The sequence below is a fragment of the Nycticebus coucang genome, chromosome 16, assembly GCF_027406575.1.
Source record: "Nycticebus coucang isolate mNycCou1 chromosome 16, mNycCou1.pri, whole genome shotgun sequence".
NCBI lineage: Eukaryota > Metazoa > Chordata > Mammalia > Primates > Lorisidae > Nycticebus > Nycticebus coucang.
The window spans coordinates 76610401-76634082 of NC_069795.1; the positions used below are offsets into that span (position 1 = coordinate 76610401).

The 23682-nt window shown below is 41.4% G+C and overlaps 1 protein-coding gene across 1 annotated transcript in view; it reads right to left on the reverse strand.

Annotated features, from left to right (window-relative positions):
* The window catches only part of UBXN7 (UBX domain protein 7), a 68861-nt gene that overhangs the window by 21940 nt on the left and 23239 nt on the right, over positions 1-23682 (reverse strand). Inside the window, exons 2-5 of the mRNA XM_053565382.1 lie at positions 13443-13590; positions 12168-12235; positions 8037-8102; positions 4447-4559 (exon numbers count right to left, since the gene is read on the reverse strand). Coding sequence (XP_053421357.1) covers positions 4447-4559; positions 8037-8102; positions 12168-12235; positions 13443-13590 — 395 coding nt within the window. The remainder of the gene's footprint in view (positions 1-4446; positions 4560-8036; positions 8103-12167; positions 12236-13442; positions 13591-23682) is intronic.

Below are 23682 nucleotides of genomic sequence, written 5' to 3' on the forward strand. Positions count from 1 at the left end.
CTGGGAGGCTGAGGCAGGTGGATTGCCTGAGCTCACAAGTTTGAAACCAGCCTGAGCAAGAGCGAGACCCTGTCTCTAGCCAGGCGCTGTGGTGGACACCTATATTCCTAGCTACTTGGGAGGCTGAGACAAGAGGATCACATGAGCCCAAGAGTTTGAGGTTGCTGTGAGCTAGGACAGCACTCTACCAATGGTGACAAAGTTGAGACTCTGTCTCCAAAAAACAAACAAAATCTCTTCTCATGAAATAAGTAGTATTATGGGGCCAGGCACAGTAGCTCATACTTGCAGTCCTAGCACTCTGGGAGGCTGAGGTGGGTAGACTGCTTGAGCTCAGGGGTTCAGGCTAGCCTGAGTAAAAGTGAGACCCTGTTTCTACTAAAAATAGAAAAATGAGCTGAGCATTGTGGTGGGCCTTGTAGTCCTGGCTACTTGGAAGACTGAGATAAGGGGAACACTTAAGCCCAAGAGTTTGAGGCTGCTATGAGCTGTGACACCACAGCACTCTATTGAGGGCAATAAAGTGAGACTCTGTCTCAAAAAAAAAAAAAAATTCAGAAAATTAAAAGAGCAAGCTTAAATTCCTTATTTATAAGGAATAAATAAATATCTTATTTATACTAATACAAAAATATGTCAAAAGACAAACTTTAAAAAATCTTAATTCATTTTCAAATCCTGTATACAATTGATATACATCATTTTCGTCATTCCTTGGCCTACTTTATCCTTACAGATTAAGAACAACTAGCTAACACACAAAAGCAAACTGTTAGAACGCTTTAACAAAAGATTATCTAAAATCTTAACCAAACTCATTCATTTAACAAACACCTGTTCCTCTTAAATGCCAGAAACTGGGTCTGAAGGATTATTTATTTGTTTATTTTATTTATTTATTTTTTTTATTGTTGGGGATTCATTGAGGGTACAATAAGCCAGGTTACACTGATTGCAATTGTTAGGTAAAGTCTCTCTTGCAATCATGTCTTGCCCCCATAAAGTGTGACACACACCAAGGCCCCACCCCCCTCCCTCCGTCCCTCAAATAAATAAACAGCACCCCCGCCCTCATGTTTAGCAACAATAAAGTAAATAAATTCTGGAAAGTTTTTCTTTGGGGTTAGCAAAGATAAAACCAGATATATTCTTTTATATATTCCAGAGAGATATTCTTTTAATAAAAAACACACCAGCTAAGTGCAGTGGCTCATGCCTGTAATTCTAGCACTTTGGGAAGCTGAGATCTGTGGATTGTTTGAGCTCAGGAGTTTAAGACCAGTTTGAACAAGAGCAAGACCCCGTCTCTACTAAAAATAGAAAAACTAGCAGGGTGTTGTGGTGGGCACCTGTAGTCCTGGCTCCTTGGAAGGCTGACACAAGAGGATCTTTCGAGCCCAAAAGTTTGAGGTTGCTGTGAACTATGACACCACGGCACTATGTCTAGGGTGACAAAGTGAGACTACCTCAAAAATATGATGCCACAGCACTCTACCTAGGGTGACATAGTGAGACTCTGTCTCAAAAAAAAAAAAATCAGAAAATTAAAAGAGCAAGCTTAAATTCCTTATCCTAAATATTTTATTTATACTAATATAAAAATATGCCAAAAGACAAACTTTTTTTTTTTTTTTTTGTAGAGACAGTCTCACTTTATGGCCCTCGGTAGAGTGCCGTGGCATCACACAGCTCACAGCAACCTCCAACTCCTGGGCTTAAGTGATTCTCTTGCCTCAGCCTCCCGAGTAGCTGGGACTACAGGCGCCCGCCACAACGCCCGGCTATTTTTTGGTTGCAGTTTGGCCGGGGCCGGGTTTGAACCCGCCACCCTCGGTATATGGGGCCGGCGCCTTACCGACTGAGCCACAGGCGCCGCCCAGACAAACTTTAAAAAAACTTAATTCAGGCTCAGCACCTATGGCTCAAGCGGCAAAGGCGCCAGCCACATACACCTGACCTGGCAGGTTCAAATCCAGCTTGGGCCCACCAAACAACAATGACAGCTGCAACCAAAAAATAGCCGGGCATTGTGGCAGGCACCTGTAATCCCAGCTACTTGGAAGGCTGAGGCAGGAGAATCACTTGAGCCCAGGAGTTGGAGGTTGCTGTGAGCTGTGATGCCACAGCACTCTACCAAGGGCAACATAGTGAGACTGTCTCAGAAACAAACAAAAAATATGTATATATGTAATAATAATTATAATAATCAACACACTACGGGCTGGACATGGTGGCTTACACCTATATTCCTTGCACTCTGGGAGGCCGAGGTGGGTGGATCACCAGAGCTCACAGGTTTGAGACCAGCCTGAGCAAGAGCGATACCCTCTCTCTAAAAATAGCTGGGCATTGTGGTGGGCGTCTATAGTCCCAACTACTCTGGAGGCTGAGATAAGAGAATTGATTGAGCCCCAGGGTTTGAGGTTGCTGTGAGCTGTGATGCCAGGGCATTTTATCGAGGGCAACAAAGTGAGATTCTGTCTCAAAAAATAAAAACAAAAACAAAAAAAATAAAGTTATCAAGATGGCGAAGATTCTAAAATAATGCCACACAAGACTAATAAAAGGATTTCACCAAACAAGCTATCTCATGCATGGTATACTGCTGGTAGCAATATTTTCACGGAAGTCAGGGCATACTTTATTTTTTTTTTTTGAGACAGGGTCTCACTTTGTCACCCTCAATAAAATACCATGCCCCTACTGAGGCTCAAGCTCACAGCAACCTCAAACTCTTGGACTCAATCAATTCTCTTACCTCAGCTTCCCAAGTAGGTGGGACTACAGGCACCCACCACAATGCCTGCTTATTTGTAGAGACAGAAAAGACAGCCTTGCTCTTGCTTAGGCTGGTGTTGAACTCGTGAGCTCAGGTGATCCACCCACTCAGCCTCCCAGAGTGCTAGAATTACAGGTAAGCCACCAAACCTGGCTTTAGAGTATACTTTAAAATAACTTTATAAGAACAAAACTGAAGACTCAGCACCCATAGCACAGTGGTTACAGTGCCAGCCACATACAACCAAGGGTGGCAGGTTAGAAGTCAGTCCGAGCCAGCTAAACAATGACAACTGCAATAAAATATAGCCGGGCATTGTGGCAGGCACCTGTAGTCCCAGTTACTTGGGAGACTGAGGTAAGAGAATTGCTTTAAATCCAAGAGATTTTTTTTTTTTTGAGACAGAGTCTCACTCAAACTTCTGGGCTTAGGCGATTCTCTTGCCTCAGCCTCCCAGTAACTGGAATTACAGGCACACGCCACAACGCCAGCTCTTTTTTGTTGTTGTTGTTGTTGCAGTTGGCCCAGGGTTCGGACCCTCAGCTTTGGTGTATGTGACTGGTGCCAAGCCTAAGCCCAAGAGTTTGAGGTTGCTATGAGCTGTGACGCCGTGGTACTCTACTGAAGCAACATAGTGACACTGCCTCAAAAACAAAACAAACAAACAAAAAAAACCTGAAATATTCCTAGCATAAAGAAATTCTAAATGCCTGAGGTGATGAATGATGGATGCCACAATTACCCTGGATTTTTTTTTTTTTTTTTTTTAGATAGAATCTTACTTTGTTGCCCTCAGTAAAGGTGACATGGAGTGTCATGGCATCATAGTTCACAGCAATCTCAAACTCTTGGGCTCAAGTGATTCTCTTGCCTCAGCCTCCCTAGTCGCTGGGACTAATGGCGCCCACCACGATACCCAGCTATTTTTTGTTTTGTTTTGTTTAGCAGGCCCGGACTGGGTTTGAGCCCACCAGCCCCAGTGCATGTGCCTGGCACCCTAACCACTGAGCTATGGGCACCTAGCCTATCCTGATTTGATTAATTCATACCTGTATCAAACCATCATATGTACCCTTTAAACACATACAACTATTATGAATCCATAATAATTAAAAATAAAAAACTTTCTGGCTCAGTGCCCGTAGCAGTTGTTATGGAGCCAGCCACATGCACCAAGGCTGGAGGGCTTGAACTTGGCCTGGGGCCAGCTAGAACCACAATGACAATTGCAACAACAACAAAAAAAGCCCAGCGTTGTGGCAGGCATCTGCAGTCCCAGGTACTTGGGAGGCTGAGGCAAGAGAATTGCTTAAGCCCAAGAGTTGGAGGTTGCTGTGAGCTGTGATGCCACAGCACTCTACTGAGGGCAACATAATGAGATTCTGGTTCCAAAAAAAAAAGAACTATATTTCATATATTGCTGGGGAAAATATAATGCAATGTAACCTTTCTATCGATGTAACCTTTATTCATCAAGTCAATGGATGGCCAGAAGAGATCTGCAAGGGTAGTTAGTTTCTTATCTGTATAAAGTATATCGTGTAGAAATACTCAAGATGCCAATTCCCTACTTACTAAAAATATATTTTTCTCTCTTAAATAGATAAAAAATAGCATTAAAAACGAAAAGGATTTGTAGCTGAGGCATGGAATCTCCAATAACTTACTGTTTCAAAGCTGCCTTTATGCATCAAGTCAATGGGTGGCCGGAACAGATCTGCAAGGGTAGTTAGTTTCTTGTCTATTGCTCCTCCATTTCTTAATTCCTGTTCTTGTCGAACTGTTATATAGGATAAAAAAGTTTCAATTAGCCACAGAAGTCATGAATCTCATTAAAAAAAGCAAAACTTTTATCAAGTGAAAAAATTACTAAAAATACACTTGACCTCAAATTTAAAGATGTAATGATGACTCTGAAAAAAAAAATGCAAAAGGGAGTAGAAAATCTTAAGACTTGGCAGTGTTCCCTACCCAAAGGATAAAAGCAGAAAATTAAATTAATTAAAAACAGTCATGCCAGCCAGGTGCAATGGTTCACGCCTGTAATCCGAAAACTCTGGGAGGCCAACGTAGGCGGATTCCTTGTGCTCAGGAATTTGAGACCAGCCTGAGCAAGAGCGAGACCCCATCTTTACTAAAAATAGAAAAACAAGCCAGGAGGAGTGGCACATGCCTGTAGTCCCAGCTATTCAGGAGGCTTGGGTAAGAGGACTGCTCAAGCTCAAGGGTTTGTGGCTGATGTGAGCTATGACGATGCCTCAGCACTCTATCCAGGGCAATAGGGTGAGACATCTCAAAAAAAAAAAAAAAAAAAGTCACCTAGGCTCGGTACCCATAGCTCAGTGAGTAGGGCACCAGCCATATATACTGAGGTTGGTAGGTTTGAGCCTGGCCCAGGCCTGCTGAACAATGACAACTGAAACAACAAAAAAAAATAGCTGGGTGTTGTGGTGGGTGCCTGTAGTCACAGCTACTCGGGAGGGTGAGGCAGGAGAATCACTTAAGCCCAAGAGCTTGCAGTTGCTGTGAGCTATGACACTAAAGTACTCTACAGAGGGCGACATAGTGAAACTCTGTCTTTAAAAAAGTCATCTAATCAGGGTGGTGCCTGTGGCTCAGTGGGTAGGGCGCCGGCCCCATATACCAAGGGTGGTGAGTTCAAACTGAGCCCAGCCAAATTGCAACAAAAAAATAGCCAGGCGTCATGGCAGGCACCTGTAACCCCAGCTACTCGGAGGCTAAGGCAAGAGAATCGCCTAAGCCCAAGGATTTGGAGGTTGCTGTAAGCTGTGACAGCACAGTACTCTACAGAGGGTTAATAAGTGAAACTCTGTCTCAAAAAAAAAAGGTCATCTAATCAAAATAATTTCTTTTGCATTTTTGCATTTTAAAAGCTAACTTAAGCAAAGCAAAGAACTTTCATCCCCATTTATCTAGTTTTGAAAGTGACCTTCATTCATCTGCTATTTTTATCTATATTCTCAATTTTTTTTTTTTTTTTGAGACACACTCTCACTTTGTCAACCTCAGTAGAATGCTGTGGCGTCATAGCTCACAGCAACCTCAAACTCTTGGGGTCAAGCGATTCTCTTGTCTCAACCTTCAGAGTAGCTGGACTACAGATGCCTGTCACAACATCTGGCTATCTTTAGAGATGAGGTCTTGCTGTTGCTCAGGCTGGTCTCAAACTTGTGAGCTCAGGCAATCCACCTACCTTGGCCTCCCACAGTGCTGGGATTATAGGCATGAGACACCGGGCCTGGCCTAACATTTTCAAATCTTTAAAGATTCTGGCAATAGGGCGGCACCTGTGGCTCAAGGAGTAGGGTGCTGGTCCCATATGCTGGAAGTGGCGAGTTCAAACCCAGCCCTGGCCAAAAACCAAAAAAAAAAAAAAAAAAAAAAAAAGATTCTGGCAATAGAGATGATGACCACTGCAGTCACTATGCACTAGAAGGGCAAAGGATTCTCTAGATGCTTTGAGTTAGCTTAGGTACCCCTTTGATTCTCTCCAAAGTTACAAGACCTATTGTGCCTCAATGAACTCATTATACCTCAACTATAAAAATCAAGCCTGAGGCCAGAAGAGTTGGTTCACTCCTATAATCCAAAACCTTCTGGTGGAATTCAAAGATGGGGGAATCATTTGAGGGCAAGAGACTGAGATCCATCTGAGCAAAGTAGTGAGACCCTTTATCTACAAAAAAGAAATTTTAATTAGCGATGCATGATGGCACACACTTCTAGTTCTAGCCACTTGGGAGGTTGAGGTGAGAGAATCAGTTGAACCCAGGAGCGTGAACCTGCTGGGAGCTATGATTATTGTCTGTACTCCAGCCTGGCAACAGAGCAAGATGCTCTCCCCCACCAAAACAAACAAACAAACAAAAAAATTAAGTCTAGTCCAAGAGCTTATCCTATGTTCTCTTAATATAACTGTCTTTTCTTTAGGATTACATTGCTAAGGTAGTAGCAAATCTCCTAAAAGTATAAAGCTAAGATTCTTTTTTTTTTTTTAGAGACAGAATTTCACTTTGTCGCCCTTGGTAGAGTGCTGTGACATCACAGCTCACAGCAACCTCAGCTCTAGGGCTTAGGCGAGTCTCTTGCCTCAGCCTCCCGAGTGGCTGGGACTACAGGCACCCACCACAACTTTTTGTTGTTGCTGCAGTTTGGCCAGGGAGGGGTTTGAACCCGCCACCCTCAGTATATGGGGCCAGCACCCTACTCACTGAGCACAGGCAACACCCAAGGCCAAGATTTTTATCCTAACTTGTCAAGATACTTATTCTAACTTACTATGCCAAAAGATATAAACCTATTCCAAACAACTGTAGCCAAAATGTTAATAGTGGCTGTTTCGGGTGGTGTGGCTTTTTCTTCTATTCTTCACTCTTATGACAACAATTTTCATGATAGTCATTCCTTTCATTGATAGATAGCAGGACCCAAGGGACACCAGTTTTTATTTAAGTATAGTCAGCATTTAAGTACTCGTTCAGAAGTTGACTGAAGTTTATAAATTACCAGATTCCTTGCGTGATCTCCATTAACCTTACAATTTTCTGTTAACAGTGGGTCTCAACCTTCCTAATGCCGCAACCCTTTAATACAGTTCCTCATGTTGTGGTAACCCCCAACCATAAAATTATTTTCGTTGCTACTTCACAACTGTAATTTTGCTACTGTTATGAATCATAATGTAAATATCTGATATGCAGGATGGTCTTAGGTGACTCCTGTCAAAGGGTCGTTTGAACCCCCAAAGGGGTTACAAACCCACAGGTTAAGAACCACTGTTCTATAACCAAATAGGTTAGCATTTGGAATAATCCAGTTCAAGAAAGAGTTAATTGGGCGGTGTCTGTGGCTCAGTGGGTAGGGCACTGGAGTCACATACAGACAGTGGTGGGTTCAAACCCGGCCCCAGCCAAACTGCAAAACAAAAAAATAGCCGGGCATTGTGGCAGGTGCCTGTAGTCCGGGCTACTTGGGAGGCTGAGGCAAGAAAATTGCCTAAGCCCAGGAATTGGAGGTAGCTGTGAGCTGTGATGCCACAGCACTCTACCGAGTGCAATAAAGTGAGACTCTGTCTCTAAAAAAAAAAAAACCCCAGAAAGAGTTAATCACAATTAGTAACTTCATTTTTTCAGTAAGGTAAATCCTCAACATAATTAGGCCTAACGTTAATCACCTTTATTTTTCAACAGGAAGGGAAGGGAAGAGGGAAATGATAAACTGGCCCATAGATACCTACTAGTTTCAGTTTGAAAGTCTCGGAAACCATCAAATATTGAACGTGCAGGCCGTCGTCTTTTAGGAGCTTTGGAAGGAAAAAACAGAATTCAAAATTTAAACATTAATTTTGAAATTTAATTCTAAAATGTCCTTATCTATAAATATTTCTTACTTTAAAATAGTCATAGATTCTTTTTTTTTTTTTTTGTCATAGATTCTTTATGGTTCCTTTACTTAAAAAATAATTTAGAACTTTCAAGTCATTCATATATAATTAACAAAAACCACCTTCAGGTCAACCATCTTGTTTTACAAATGAGAAAATAAAGGCTCAGTTAAGAGACTTGACCAAACTTATATAAAAAGGCAAAATCTAAGTAGTGGCATTAGGAAGAAAGAAAATTTTGAGATGAAGCTACACATATGCTGCAAATATACAATTTAGGTTAGCCTAATGCAAGGGTCCTCAAACTACGGCCTGCGGGCCACATGCAGCGGTGTCATTGTATTTTTTTCCCGTTTTTTCTTTTTTTACTTCAAAATAAGATATGTGCAGTGTGCATAGGAATTTGTTCATAGTTTTTTTTTTTAACTATAGTCCAGCCCTCCAACGGTCCAAGGGACAGTGAACTGACCCCCTGTTTAAAAAATTTGAGGACCCCTGGAAAGGGATCTGGATCACACTTGAGTAACCTTTAAGTTCTAAACCATAAGATTTAAGGACTATAAAAAGGAAAAAAAAAAAAAAAGATTTAAGGACTATTTGTCAATGAGTACACATAGAGAATTATAAATACCAAAAAAGTCTTTAATATTGGCAAAAAATCATTTTTCTACCACTATATAATGGTTCAGTGACAGAAAAGTGAAAAGAACCAAGATCTTCTGCTTCCCCTGTAGAATATGTATGACCAATCTTTAAATATTTTACATATAAGGCTCGGCGCCGGTAGCACAGTGGTTATGGTGCCACATACACGGAGGGTGGGCGGGTTCAAACCCAGCCCAGGCCAGATAAACAACTGCAACAACAACAACAACAAAATAGCCGGGAATTGTGGCGGGCACCTGTAGTCCCAGCTACTTGGGAGACTGAGGCAAGAGAATCGCTTAAGCCCAAGAGTTTGAGGTTGCTGTGAGCTGTGACACCATAGCACTCTACTGAGGGCCATAAAGTGAGACTTTGTCTCAAAAAAACAAACGAACAAAAAATACATAAAATAAAAAAATTTTTAAAAACTAGTTACCTGGTAACTTTTAACTGTAACGATTTTTTTAAACTTTTTTTTAAGAGACAGGACCTTGCTGTTGCCCATGCTAGAGTGTAGTGATATTATCAGTACTCATTATAATCTCACTGTCAATCTCATGGGCTCTCACAAAGCTAGTAAAGGGCACACCACCACACACAGCCAATTTTTTTCTCTTTTTTTGTAGAGACAAGGTCTTGTTATGTTGCCCAGGCTGGTCTTAAACTTCTGGCCTCAAGTGATCCTCTCCTGCCTTGGCCTCCCAAAGTGCTGAGATTACAGGCATGAGCCACTGAGGCCAACCATAACTATAACAATTAAAGAAAATAAGAATGTCTTAGGATAAGACATAGAACAGCTATTTTAAGAAAGCACACTGTTATAGAAAGGTAGCATATAAAAAAAAAAAAAAGTTTTCTTCTACTTTTAAATTGCCAAGAGCAGGCAAATCAATATTCTACGTTTCACACTGCCTTCCCAATCTCCCTCTTTTTTATTAGGCACCAAATCTCCTGTATTCTCACTAGTGCCCTTATTACTATCCTTCCACCCAACTCCTTTTATTTTTGGACTCATAACCTGCACAATTTGTTTGCCTATTATTTATTCTAAGTCAAACCCAAAACTACTCCTCAGACTACAATACCTTTAGCCCTAAAATTATTATTATTCTTCCTGCCTCTTTGGTATGGTTTCCTGGTACTTCCAAGCCACCTTCTACAAGCAAGTAAGTACTCTGTGCCATGGCGTCACACAGCTCACAGCAACCTCCAGCTCTTGGGCTTACATGATTCTCTTGCCTCAGCCTCCCAAGTAGCTGGGACTACCTACAGGTACCCGCCACAACACCCAGCTATTATTTTGGTGCAGTTTGGCTGGGGCTGGGTTCGAACCCACCACCCTCGGTATATGGGGCCGGCGCCCTACTCACTGAGCCACAGGCGCCGCCCTAGGAAGCACATTATTATACTGCAGTATTCAGACCCTACAGTTTTCCCTTTACCTTTATTTCTGAATCTAGACAGTATATTCTTTTACTTCCTGCCATAGTCAACTCCAGAGTTACCAAGTTAAAGGTCTATCTTATAAAAAGTCTCAACCAAGGTGCTTTTTCAAATCAAAGGATAAGATTTATATAATTTTCTTTCTTTTTTTTTTTCTTTTGTAGAGACAGAGTCTCACTTTGTCACCCTCAGTAGAGTGCCATGGCGTCACAAACCTTACAGCAACCTCCAACTCCTGGGCTTAGGCGATTCTCTTGCCTCAGCCTCCAGAGTAGCTGGGACTACAGGAGCCCGCCACAATGCCCAGCTAGAGGTTTATATAATTTTCTTCCGCTGTATCATAGTTTGCCTACAAAACTTTATAGAGGCTCGGCACCTGTAGCTTAGCAGCTAGGGCACCAGCCACATATACTGGGGCTGGCGAGTTCGAACTCAGCCCAGGCCTGCCAAGCAACAATGACAACTACAACAAAAACATACCCGGGCATTGTGGCAGCCACCTGTAGTCCCAGCTACTTGGGAGGCTGAGGCAAGAGAATCGCTTAAGCCCTAGAGTTTGAGGTTGCTGTGAGCTGTGACGCCACAGCACTCTACCAAGGGTGATACAGTGAGACTTTGTTTAAAAAAAAAAAAAAAAAAAAATCAGAGGTCTGTTCTCAACTTCAAAACAAATTATTTCTCTGTGTTACTGTTCACAGTATGTGTACACATACTGTGTAATGTATGTATCTCTGCCTAACCAGATTGTAACTCCATTTTCTATTTTCTTTTTTTTTTTTTTTTTTTTCAGTTTTTGCCTGGGGCTGGGTTGGAACCCCCCCACCTCTGGCATATGGGGCCGGCACCCTACTCCGTTGAACCATAGGTGCCACCCCATTTTCTATTTTCTAAAAAATAAACCCATTAGGCTCAGTGCCTATAGCACGCTGGTTATGGTGCCAGCCACATGCACGGAGGCTGGTGGGTTTGAGCCTGGCCCAGGCCAGCTAAATAACAATGACAGCTGCAAACAAGAAACAGCAAGAAAACAGCCAGGTATTGTGTTGAGTACCTATAGACCCAGCTACTTGGGAGGCTGAGGCAAGAGAACAGTTTAAGCCCAAGAGTTGGAGATTGCTGTGAGCTGTGACAGCACAGCACTATACCAAGGACAACATAGTGAGACTCTGTCTCAAAAAATAAATAAACCCATTAAGCAAGGTGCAGTGGTTTACACCTGTAATGCTAGCACTCTGGGAGGCCAAAGCATGAGGATTCCCTTGAGCTTAGAAGTTTGAGACCAGCATGAGCAAAAAAGCAAGACTCTGTCTCTATTAAAAATAGAAAAAATTAGCCGGGTGTTGCAGTGGGCACCTGTAGTTCCAGCTATTCAAGAGGATCTTTTGAGCCCAGGAGTTTGAGGTTGCTATGAACTAGGCTGACACCACAGTACACTAGCCCATTACAGACATTTATCCCAACTGACAGCATGGCTTTTTGCATGAATTAGGGGTTATAGTCTCCTTTGCTGAAATAGGAACAGCACTGCTAAAAGTTAAAAGAAAATGAAGGCAAGACACATCAAGACAGTAAGGATATGGCAGTCAATTACATATCTGGAAAACAAAAAATAATCAGTTTTTTATCTAATGATATATTTGTTTCCATTATAAAGCAGCAATTCTTTTTGGTAACTTTCCTCCTTTTTGCCTTCTGTAACAAATATCATTTTTTAAATCTGCTTTACTTTGAACCAATTGGGCAACTTTCCTAAGGAGTGCAGAAATACAAGATAAGAACTGACACTACACTTGAAGTATAATCTCTCAGCAAGCCTTCACATCTTTCACTAGTTTCATTAAAATCCCAAAGGTAACAACAAAGTCAAATAAAGCTATGGGAGAAAAGTGAACTTACCACCAAACAAAGGTTCTGGTTCCACCAATATTTCCTGCTTTTGAGGAATTGGGGCACGGACTTCTTCTCTATTTAAGAAAAGTTGGAAAATATCACAATGAAAACTGTTTTCTACTATCTGTTATCTTTCTGTAATTATTGTGATACGCTCAAATTAACAAGGAAAACGGCTTAGTAACATTTAGGACCCACAGTAATCATGAGTTTCACCTAATTTTCACATACAGATCAACTGGAATAAAGTACCTGGCATATACAGCTCAATGGTTTATAAACAAAGAGAAAAACAAAAACAAAAAGCACTTCCTTTCCCTCAAGTTCCTTATCTTAAATTCTCTTTAGCAAAAAAGAGCTAGAAAATTTCCCCCCCAAAATTGGGCAAAAATGAATGGAAAAAATATAGTCTTAATAGAAGCAGTATCATATCACTACTACATCAAAGAATAATTAAATCATAAGGATATATTAAAATAAGCTTAAACAAATAGGCAGTAATTTTTTTCTAATTAAGAAGGAGACTAACACAGGTGTAATCTTGGATTATTTACTAAATAGACTCTGTCTCAAAAATAAATAAATAAATAAATAAAATAAAGGTTCATGTCTAATATTTTCCAAAGACACTGGAATTTTACTCAACAGTTATCTTAAATTCTCACTGGTATCAAGTGCAAATCTCTTCACTATTTTATTTATTTTCTATCTATTACAATTCTATATGCTAAAGATGTTTCTAATAATTAATTAATTATATGTAACTAGGTGTATAAAAGAGTAGAAATAGCTATCAATTTTTTGTGGCAACTCCAAGCTTTCTTGAGACAATGGAGGAAAATCTAGAACTAGGACATCTGAGCTTCATTGAGCTTTACTTCTGTATTTGCTACTTAATTGCTGTGCAGCTTAAAAAATGGCTATGCCCCTGCTGCCTCATCATTGAAATGTGAATAATGCCATCCTATAAGGTTTTGTCGTTGTCATTGGTTTTTACTGCCAAGCATACAGGCCTCACCTCTTGGCCATAGGCCAATCTTTGTTGGGCAGCCTCCTCACTGCCTCCCAGACTTCACTCTGAGCCTGCCTGGATTTTCAGAATATTAAATAAAAACATGACAATGTTCTACAGAATTTAAACTAACTACAAAAATTCACTTGATACTTTCTCAGATGCTTCCATCCTTTTTTTTTATAAACTAGAGAACTACCCTAACTTTGATAAAAAAGCCAACTACTCAATTTAGGCATAACTCCTAATAATAAATAATAAATTCATACTCTGTGTGTGGTCTGACAGCAGAGACACTTGCTGAACTGGTACTGGGCTCTTCAGCAATTCCTCCACCATCCAAAAACATTGTGACAGCCATCTCCAGATTATTGTTGCAGGCTTCAAGCATATGTTTTCCTACACTTTCACTTGCACCTGAAATAGCAAAAAGATAGAAAAAAAGAGACACCTTCTTACATTCAGCTCAGCTTAGAAAATATAGAATCCCCAAGTAAATTTATAGCATTTTCTGTTTTAGAATGAATGATTTTTTTTTTTTTTTGATAGAGTCTCACTATGTCACCTTGGGTAGAGGGCCATGGCATCACAGCTCATAGCAACCTCAAACTCTTGGGCTTAAGCAACTCTCTTGCTTTAGCCTCCCAAGTAGCTGGGACTACAGGTGCCCCCACAACGCCTAGCTATTTTTTTGGTTGTAGTTTTCATTGTCGTTTGGCAGGCTTGGGCTGGATTCAAACCCACTACCTCCAGTGTATGTGGCTGTCGCCCTAGCTGCTGAGCTACAGGCACCGAGCCAAGTGACCCTTTTTTTAAAAAAAAAAAAACGAAATCATTTTGTTCACTTCTACACTGTTGACTGGCTGTATCTAGTTCTAGATACAGAACTAGAAAAGAATGTGGCAGCATTAAAATAGTAATCTTCCAGCTCAGCACCTGTGACTCAAGTGGCTGGAGCGCCAGCCACATATACCTGAGCTAGCGGGTTCGAATCCAGCTCAGGCCCGCCAAAACAACAATGACGGCTGCAACCAAAAAACAGCCGGGCGTTGTGGCAGGTGCCTTTAGTTCCAGCGACTTGGGAGGCAGAGGCAGGAGAATCGCTTGAGCCCAGGTGTTTGAGGTTGCTGTGATACCACAGCACTCTACCCAGGGCGACAGCTTGAGGCTCTGTCTCAAAAAAAAGTAATCTTCCTTCCTATAATAAAATAAAAACTAAGCAAAGCAGTTATTTGCCATTTCTTTGTCATTTTTTGCCTTTTCATTAAATGACCCAAGTATCTATTTAATAAACTGAAAAAAGATTAAAAAAAAAAAACAGAAAGATTACTAAAGAGTTAGAAATGCTTTTTGTTACAAAGAATACATTTCAGTTAGCATATGCTTCTGTTAAAAAGAAAACATTTTTAGGTCTGGAATGCTGTGCAGGCCTGTAATCCTAGGACTGTGAAAGGCCAAGGCAAGGGGATTTCTGGAGCTCAGGAGTTTGAAACCAGCCTAAGCAAGGAGAGCTAGACCCCTATCTCTACTAAAAGTTGAAAAAAATAGCCAGATGTGGTGGTAGGCACCTATAATCCCAATTACTCCAGAGGCTGAGGCAGAAAGACTCTTGAACGCAGGCATGTGAGGTTGCTGAGAGCTAGACTGATGTCACGGCACTCTAAACTAGGCAACAGAGTGAGGCTCTGCCTCAAAAAATAAATAAATAAAAACATTTTTAACACCAATGGCAGAGAAGTGAGATAAGATGTTTTTGTCTAAGATATAATTAAGTCAAAATCTGGTAAAAAATGCCAATCATTTAAAACTGGAGCTGGAACAGACTTATTTATTTGTAAATAAAGCCAACATAGTCTGTTACACAAAATGTAAATTGGTAAAATCCATTAAGAAAACAATTTCACAACATGTATACAAAAAACAAAAATATTCATTCCTTTTCTGACTCAGTCATTTGGCCTTCTAGTTAAAAAGGAAAATAATCTAGATAAAATACTACACGTACATTCATATACAAGTTCAAAAGAACTTCAAACATTGAAAAATTGGAAACAACATAAATGTCCAAGAATAGTAGAATTTTAAATTGCTGTATCTATTTGATAGAACATTTTGTGGCCATTAAAAAGGATCCCAGGCTTTCCATTTGGTATGAGTTTTCTTCTATGTGAATTGTCTCTTAGAATCTCCTTCTGTTGGGCGGCGCCTTTGGCTCAGTCGGTAAGGCGCTGGTCCCATATGCTGAGCGTGGCGGGTTCAAGCCCGGCCCCAGCTGAACTGCAACCAAAGGGTAGCTGGGCGTTGTGGCGGGCGCCTGTAGTCCCAGCTACTCAGGAGGCTGAGGCAAGAGAATCGCTGAGGCCCAGGAGTTGGAGGTTGCTGTGAGCTGTGTGATGCCATGGCACTCTACCGAGGGCCATAAGGTGAGACTCTGTCTCTACAAAAAAAAAAAGAATCTCCTTCTGTTATAAATGGTCTCTAAGTTTTCATCTGAAATGTCTTTATTTTGCTGTCATTCCTGACAGTTTTACTGGTTATATCATTTCAAGGCTGACAGCTATTTTCTCTCAGTACACTGAAGATAGCATTCCAGTGTTCTCTGGCTTTTGTTGTTTCTACTAAGAAATCAGTTGCCAGACTAAAGTAAAATGTTTTAATAGCAATCTGTTGTTTCTCTCTAGTTGCTTTTTGGATCTCTGTCTTTAGCTTTCTGCAGTTTCACTCTGCTTTGTCAAGGTTGATTTTATCTTCCTTGGGATTCACTGGACTTCTACCACTTGAGGATTATTTCTTACCAATTCTGCAAAATTCTCAGCAATTTCTATTTGATCACTGCTTCACGCTTCCATTCATACTTATTTCTCTCTGCAACTACAATTAGATGTACATTAGAACTCTTCATTAAGTACGGGCACAGTGGCTCATAGCTGTAATCCTAGCACTTGAGAGGCCAAAGAGGAGGGAGGTTCCCTTGAGGTCAGGAATTCAAGACCAGCTTGAGCAAAAGCAAGACCCCATCTCAACAAAAAAAACAGGAAAATCTGATGAGCAAGGAGGCTAAAGCATGTAGTTTTAGTTACTTAGAAGGCTGAGGCTGGAGGATGGCCCGAGCCCAAAAGTTGGAGGTTGCTGTGAGCTATGATGACACCACTGCACTCTACCTAGGGTGACAGAGCAAGACTCTTGTCAAAAAAAAAAAAAACTGGCTCGGCACCGTAGCTCAGTGAGTAGGGCGCTGACCACATACACCGAAGCTGGCAGGTTTGAGCCCAGCCAGGGCCTGCTAAACAACAATGACTACCTCAACCAAAAAATAGCCGGTGTTGTAGTGGGTGCCTATAGTCCCAGCTACTCTGAAGGCTGAGGCAAGAGAATCACTTAAGCCCAGGAGTTGCTGTGAGCTGTGACACCACAGCACTGTACCAAGGGTGACACAGTGAGACTGTCTCACAAAAAAAAAAAAAAACCTTCACGCTTTCTTTTATGTTTATCATCTCTTTATTGATGCTGCATTCTGGGTAATATCTTCAAGGCCAGTTCACACATTGTCTTCAGCTGTATCACTGTTTCTTTACCTCTTCATTAAATTTTCTTTTTTGAAACTAAGAGATATTTTACTACTGCTGCTAGCATATTTAGTAAAAATAGTTTTGTTTTGTTTTATTGTTGGGGATTCATTGAGGGTACAAAATACCAGGTTACACAATTGCATTGTTAGGTGAAGTCCCTCCTGTAATTGTTTTGCCCCCAAAAGGTGTGTCACACATCAAGACACCACCCCCTCCCTCCTTCCGTCTCTCTGCTCTCCCCCCCACCAATGACTTAGTATATAAGTCATTAATTGTCCTCATATCAAGATTGAGTACAGGGCAGCGCCTGTGGCTCAGTGGGTAAGGCGCCAGCCCCATATACCGAGGGTGGTGGGTTCAAACCCGGCCCCAGCTGAACTGCAACCAAAAAATAGCTGGGCATTGTGGTGGGCGCCTGTAGTCCCAGCTACTCGGGAGGCTGAGGCAAGAGGAGTTGGAGGTTGCTGTGAGCTGTGTGAGGCCACGGCACTCTACCGAGGGCCATAAAGTGAGACTCTGTCGCTACAAAAAAAAAAAAAAAGATTGAGTACATAGGATTCATGTGATGCTTTGCTAAGAATGTGGTCCACTTCCATCCAGGTTAATACAAAGGATATAACGTCTCCATATACATATATATATATATTATTATTATTTTTTTTTGTAAAGACAAGAGTCTCACTTTACCGCCTTCAGTAGAGTGCCATGATGTCACAGGCCTCACAGCAACCTCCAGCTCTTGGCTTCTGCAATTCTCCTGCCTCAGCCTCCTGAGCAGCTGGGACTACAGGCACCCGCCACAACACCCGGCTATTTTTTGGTTGCAGTTCAGCCGGGGCTGGGTTTGAACCCGCCACCCTTGGTATATGGGACCGGCGCCCTACTCACTGAGCCACAGGCGCCACCCCTCCATATATTTTAATGGCTGATAGTATTCCATGGTATACATATACCACAGTTCATTAATCCATTCCTGAGTTGGTGGGCATTTAGGCTGTTTCCACATTTTGGCAATTGTAAATTGAGCTGCAATAAACAGTCTAGTGCAAGTGTCTTTATGGTAGAAGGATTTTTTTCCTTCTGGGTAGATAGCTAGTAATGCATTGCAGGATCAAATGGGAGGTCTAGCGTGAGCTCTTTTCAGTGTTCTCCTTATTTCCTTCCTAAAAGATTATATTATTTTGCAGTGCCACCAGCACTGTAAAAGTGTTCTTTTCTCTCCACATCCATGCCAGCATTTGCGGTTTTGAGATTTTGTGTTTTGGCCCATTCTCACTAGAGCTAGATGGTATCTCAAGGTGGTTTTGATTTGCATTTCTCTAATAACTAAAGATAATGAGCATTTTTTCATGTTTGCTAGCTATCTGTCTCCTTTAGTGAAGGTTCTATTCATGTCTCTTGCCCATTGATATATGGGATTATTGGCTTTTTTCATGTTTTCATGTGTATTGAGTTCCCTATAAATCCTAGTTATCAAGCTTTTGTCTGATTCAAAATATGCAAGTATCCTTTCCAATGCGTAGGTTGTCTATTTGCTTTGATTGTTGTCTCCTTAGCTGTACAGAAGCTTTTCAGTTAATTAAGTCCCATTTGTTTATTTTTGTTGTTGTTGCAATTGCCACTGAAGTCTTCTTCATAGTCTTTCCCCAGGCTGATATCTTCCAGGGTTTTTCCTATGCTTTGAATATTTTTATAATTTCATACCTTAAATTTAAGTCTTTTATCCATCTTGAATCAATTTTAGTGAGTGGAGAAAGGTGCAGGTTCAGTTTCAGTCTTTTACATGTGGATTCTCAGCACCATTTATTGAATAGGGATTCATTCCCCCCAGTGTATGTTCCTGTTTGGTTTATCAAAGATTAGGTGGCTATAAGATGTTAGTTTCATTTCCTGGTTTTCCATTTGATTCCAAATGTCTATGTCTCTATTTTTGTGCTAGTGCCATGCTGTTTTGACCACTATGGCCTTGTAGTACAGCCTAAAGTCTGGTATGCTGATCCCCCGGCTTTTTTTTTTTTTTTTTTTTGCTAAGTAATGCCTTAGCTATTCGGGGCTTTTTCTGTTTCCATACAAAACAAAGGATTATTTTTTCCAAGTCTTAAAGTACAATGTTAGTATTTTAATAGGGATGGCATTGAATTGGTAGATTGCTTTGGGAAGTATAGACATTTTAACAATGTTGATTCTTCCCAGCCATGAGCATGGTTCTTCCATTGGTTAATGCCCTCTGCTATTTCCTTTCTTGGGGTTTCGTAATTTTCTTTTTTTTTTTTTGTAGAGACAGAGTCTCACTTTATGGCCCTCGGTAGAGTGCCGTGGCCTCACACAGCTCACAGCAACCTCCAACTCCTGGGCTTAGGCGAGCCTCCCAAGTAGCTGGGACTACAGGCGTCCGCCACAACGCCCGGCTATCGTAATTTTCTTTATATAGGTACTTCACCTGTTTTGTTAGGTATATTCCTAGGTATTTCATTTTCTTTGAAGCTATGGTGAAGGGAGTTGTGTCCTTAATTAGCCTCTCATCTGGCCGGGCATTGTGGCAGGCATCTGTAATCCCAGCTATAAAGGGAAAGAGAATGGCCAAAGGAAGACCAGAAAAAAAAAAACAAATAACTTCAAACGAAGAAGAATAAACAAGCAAGCTGAAATTGAAAGCAAAAAATAAAAAAATAAAAGGCTCGGCGCCTGTGGCTCAAGCAGCTAAGGTGCCAGCCACATACACCTGAGCTGGCGGGTTCGAATCCAGCCCAGGCCCATCAAAAAACAATGATGGCTGCAACCAAAAAATAGCCGGGTGCTGTGGCGGGTGCCTGCAGTCCCAGCTACTTGGGAGGCGGAGGCAGGAGAATTGCTTGAGTCCAGGAATTGGAGGTTGCTGTGAGCTGTGATGCCATAGCACTCTACCCAGGGTGACAGCTGGAGGCTCTGTCTCAAAAATATATATATATTAGCCTCTCATCTTAGCTGTTATTGGCGTATACAAAGGCTACTAACTTGTGAACATCGATTTTATATCCTGAGACATTACTATATTTTTTGACAACTTCCAGGAGTCTTGTGTTTGAATCTTTGGAGTTCTCTAGGTACAAAAGCATATTGTCAGCAAAGAGGGAGAGTTTGACCTTCTCTGTCCCCATTTGGATGCCCTTTATTAACTTCTCTTGCCTAATTGTATTGGTTAGAACTTCCAGCACTATGTTGAATAGTAATGGTGATAGAGGCCAACCTTGCTTTGTTCCAGTTCTGAGTGGAAAAGCTTTCAGTTTTACTCCATTCAGTATAATATTAGCTGTGGGTTTGTCATAGATAGCTTTGATCAGTTTAAGAAATGTGCCACCTATGCATATACTCTTCAGTATTCTAATTAGAAAAGGATGCTGGATTTTATCAAATGCTTTTTCTGCATCTATTGAGAGGATCATATGGTCTTTGTTTTTGCTTCTGTTGATATGACAAATAACGTTTATGGACTTGGACGTATGTTAAACTAACCTTGCATCCCTGGGATGAAACCTACTTGATCATGATGTATGACTTTTTTGGTGATAAGCTGTAATCTACTGGCTAGGATTTTGTTGAGAATTTTTGCATCTATATGCATTAGTGAAATTGGTCTGAAATTCTCCATTTTAGTTGGGTCTTTTCCTGGTTTTGGTATCAGGATGATGTTTGCTTCATAAAACGTGTTGGGGAAGATGCCTTCCTCCTCAATTTTTTGAAATTCTTTGAAGGTTTGAAAGAATTCAGGTGTGAAGCCATCCGGACCAGGGCATTTTTTTTTTTTATTTCTTTGATCTCAGTGCTTAAAATTGGTCTGTTCAGGAGATCTATTTCTTCCTGGCTAAGTCTAGGGAGAGGGTGTGATTCCAAAAATTGATCCATTTCCTTCACATTGTCAAATTTCTGGGCATAGAGTTTCTAGTAGTATTCAAAGGCAATCTCTTGTATCTCTGTGGCATCTGTTGTTATTTCCCCCTTATTATTTCTGATTGGTACTTTTACTTTTCTATTCCTGGTTAGTCTGGCCAAAGGCTTATCTATTTTATTTATTTTTTCAAAAAACCAACTCCTTGTTTCATTAATTTTCTGAATGATTCTTTTGTTTTCAATTTCATTATTACTACTATTATTTTTTTAAGAGACAGAGTCTCAGTCTGTCGCCCTCAGTAGATTGCCATGGAGTCACAGCTCACAGCAACCTCCGGGCTCTTGGGCTTAGGCGATTCTCTTGCCTCAGCCTCCCGAGTAGCTGGGACTACAGGCGCCCACAACACCCAGCTATTTTTTTGTTGCAGTTTGGCTGGGGCCGGAATCAAACACGCCACCCTCGGTATATGGGACCAGCACCCTACTCACTGAGCCAAGAGTGCCGCTCTGTTTTCAATTTCATTAATCTCGGATTTAATTTTGGATATTTCTTTTCTTTTGCTGGGTTTAGGCTTAGATTGTTCTTTTTCCAATTCCATCAGATGGCTTGTGAGTTTGTTGACGTGCTCTCTTTCTCTTTTTCAGATATAGGCATCTAAAGCAATAAATTTTCCTCTCAGGACTGCTTTTGCTATCTCACACAGGTTTTGGTAGCTTGTGTCTTCATTGTTGTTATGCTCAAGGAAGTTAATGATTTCCTCTTTTAATGCATCCAACTGTCATTCAACAGAAGGTTGTTTAATTTCCATGCTTTTGTGTGGGGTTGAACGTTTTTGTTGGAGTTGAGTTCCACGTTTAGTGCCTTGTGGTCTGAGAAGATAAGGTAAAATTTCAATTCTTTCGGCTCTGTTAAGGTTTGTTTTGTGTCCTAGGATATGATTAATTTTGGAGAATGTTCCATAGGGCAATGAGAAGAATGTATATTCTTTATCTTTGGGATGGAATGTTCTATAAATGTCTATCAAGCACAGTTGTTCTAGGATTTCATTTAAGTCCCTTATATCTTTAATTTCTGTTTAAAGGATCTGTCCAGCTCTCTAAGAGGAGTGTTAAAGTCCCCTGTTATTATGGTATTGTAGGATATCATATTGCTCAGACTGAGTAAGGTCTGTTTCAAGACTCTAGGAACATTTAAGTTGGTTGCATAAATATTCAGAATTGAAATGTCTTCTTGTTGTATTTTTCTCTTGACCAATATAAAGTGACTATTTGTCTTTTTTGACTTTAGTTACTTTAAATCCACATGTATCTGAAAATAAGATTGTAACCCCTCTTTTCTTCCGGTGATCTTCTGGGGTATGAGGTATTAATCACAATGCTGATATAGCTGTATGAGATGGAGACAGGAGGCCTTCTGCTGATTTCTCAAACCCCAACGGGTTGAGAGCCTAAATGTGTCCTCAGCCCGCTTAAAAGAAACTTCCAGGCGTCCTCAAACTTTTTAAACAGGGGGCCAGTTCACTGTCCCTCAGACCATTAGAGGGCCAGACTATAGTTGAAAAAAAAAAAAAAACTATGAACAAATTCCTATGCACACTGCACATATCTTATTTTGAAGTAAAAAAACAAAACAGAACAAATACAATCATACCGCCTCATGTGGCCCACGCTGAAGTAAAAAAACAAAACAGAACAAATACAATCACACCGCCTCATATGGCCCGCGGGCCGCAGTTTGAGGACCCCTGCGAAGCTTTCCTAGGAAAGCACTTGTTGCTGGCATCTCTCCTGAAGTGGCTGCCCGCTTATCCAGTGTGCCAAAACCAGTCTCACTTTATGCCCCTGATGGCCAAGGTTGCATAGCAGCCTTTCTACTGCCAAACCCTAAAAGCTCTGCTCTTCCCCAGCATCTTAGTCCCAGCCTTTGGCCTGCTCAGTCCCAAGAGCACTCGCCCAAGGTCTCTCAGCTGGAGCCTAGCTCAGCAACCCTGAGGATGAAACCTGCATGGGCAATCTCCCACTATGGTTGCGTGTGCTCTGTGACTCTGAGGATGGAACCTGCAGGGGCGGATCTCCCACAATGGCCATGAACGGCCCACAGTCAAACAATATTAGCTCTGTTCTGGCTCTGCAGCTCAGTCCGAGGCCCTAAACAACGCTTAAAGTCATCTGTACTCTCACCCGAGTTCTCCCAAGGTAGTTCAACCGAGTGCCCAAGTCCAAAAAAACAAAACAGCCCACAGGAAAGGCCTTTCATATTTGCAATCTCGCTGCTGCTGTTGATACAGCAGTGGCAGCCACTACCTGAACACAACCACTTGCCCGTTCTCCACTGCTTTTGTCCTCCTCCTGGGGTCCAGAAGTCTTTCGCTGTCTTCCTGCATCCCCAGGGAGATGTTTCTGGGCAGAGCCCACAAGCCAGAGCTGCCTGAAGTCTTCTCTCCCTAGTCTCTTGTTCACTTCAATTTTAATTTAATTTTTTGTAACTAGAAGTTCCTTTTTTTTTTTTTTTTTTGTAGAGACAGAGTCTCACTGTACCGCCCTCGGGTAGAGTGCCGTGGCGTCACACAGCTCACAGCAACCTCCAACTCCTGGGCTTAAGCGATTCTCTTGCCTCAGCCTCTGGAGTAGCTGGGACTACAGGCGCCCGCCACAACGCCCGGCTATTTTTTGGTTGCAGTTTGGCCGGGGCTGGGTTTGAACCCGCCACCCTCGGCATATGGGGCCGGCGCCCTACTCACTGAGCCACAGGCGCCACCCAGAAGTTCCTTTTTTTATTTCCTTTTCTGCTTGGTCATGTTTTGAAGACCCATTTCAATATTTCATTTCTTCAAAGATATTAATCAAAAATATTGGAATTACTAAGGTAAAATATAAATTTTCTACAGTCTCAATGGGTTACTGTCTCATCTCCCCTGGCTCTTGCTCACTGTGCCATGGAATTTGTGCAATTTTGTGATTTTTTGACTGTCGTCTATGTGCCTTGGAATTTTAATTGGTAGATTTTTGAAGCCTGGGTTAAAGGTACATTCCTCCTAAGAGGATTTGATTTGACACAATTTTGCAAGGTACT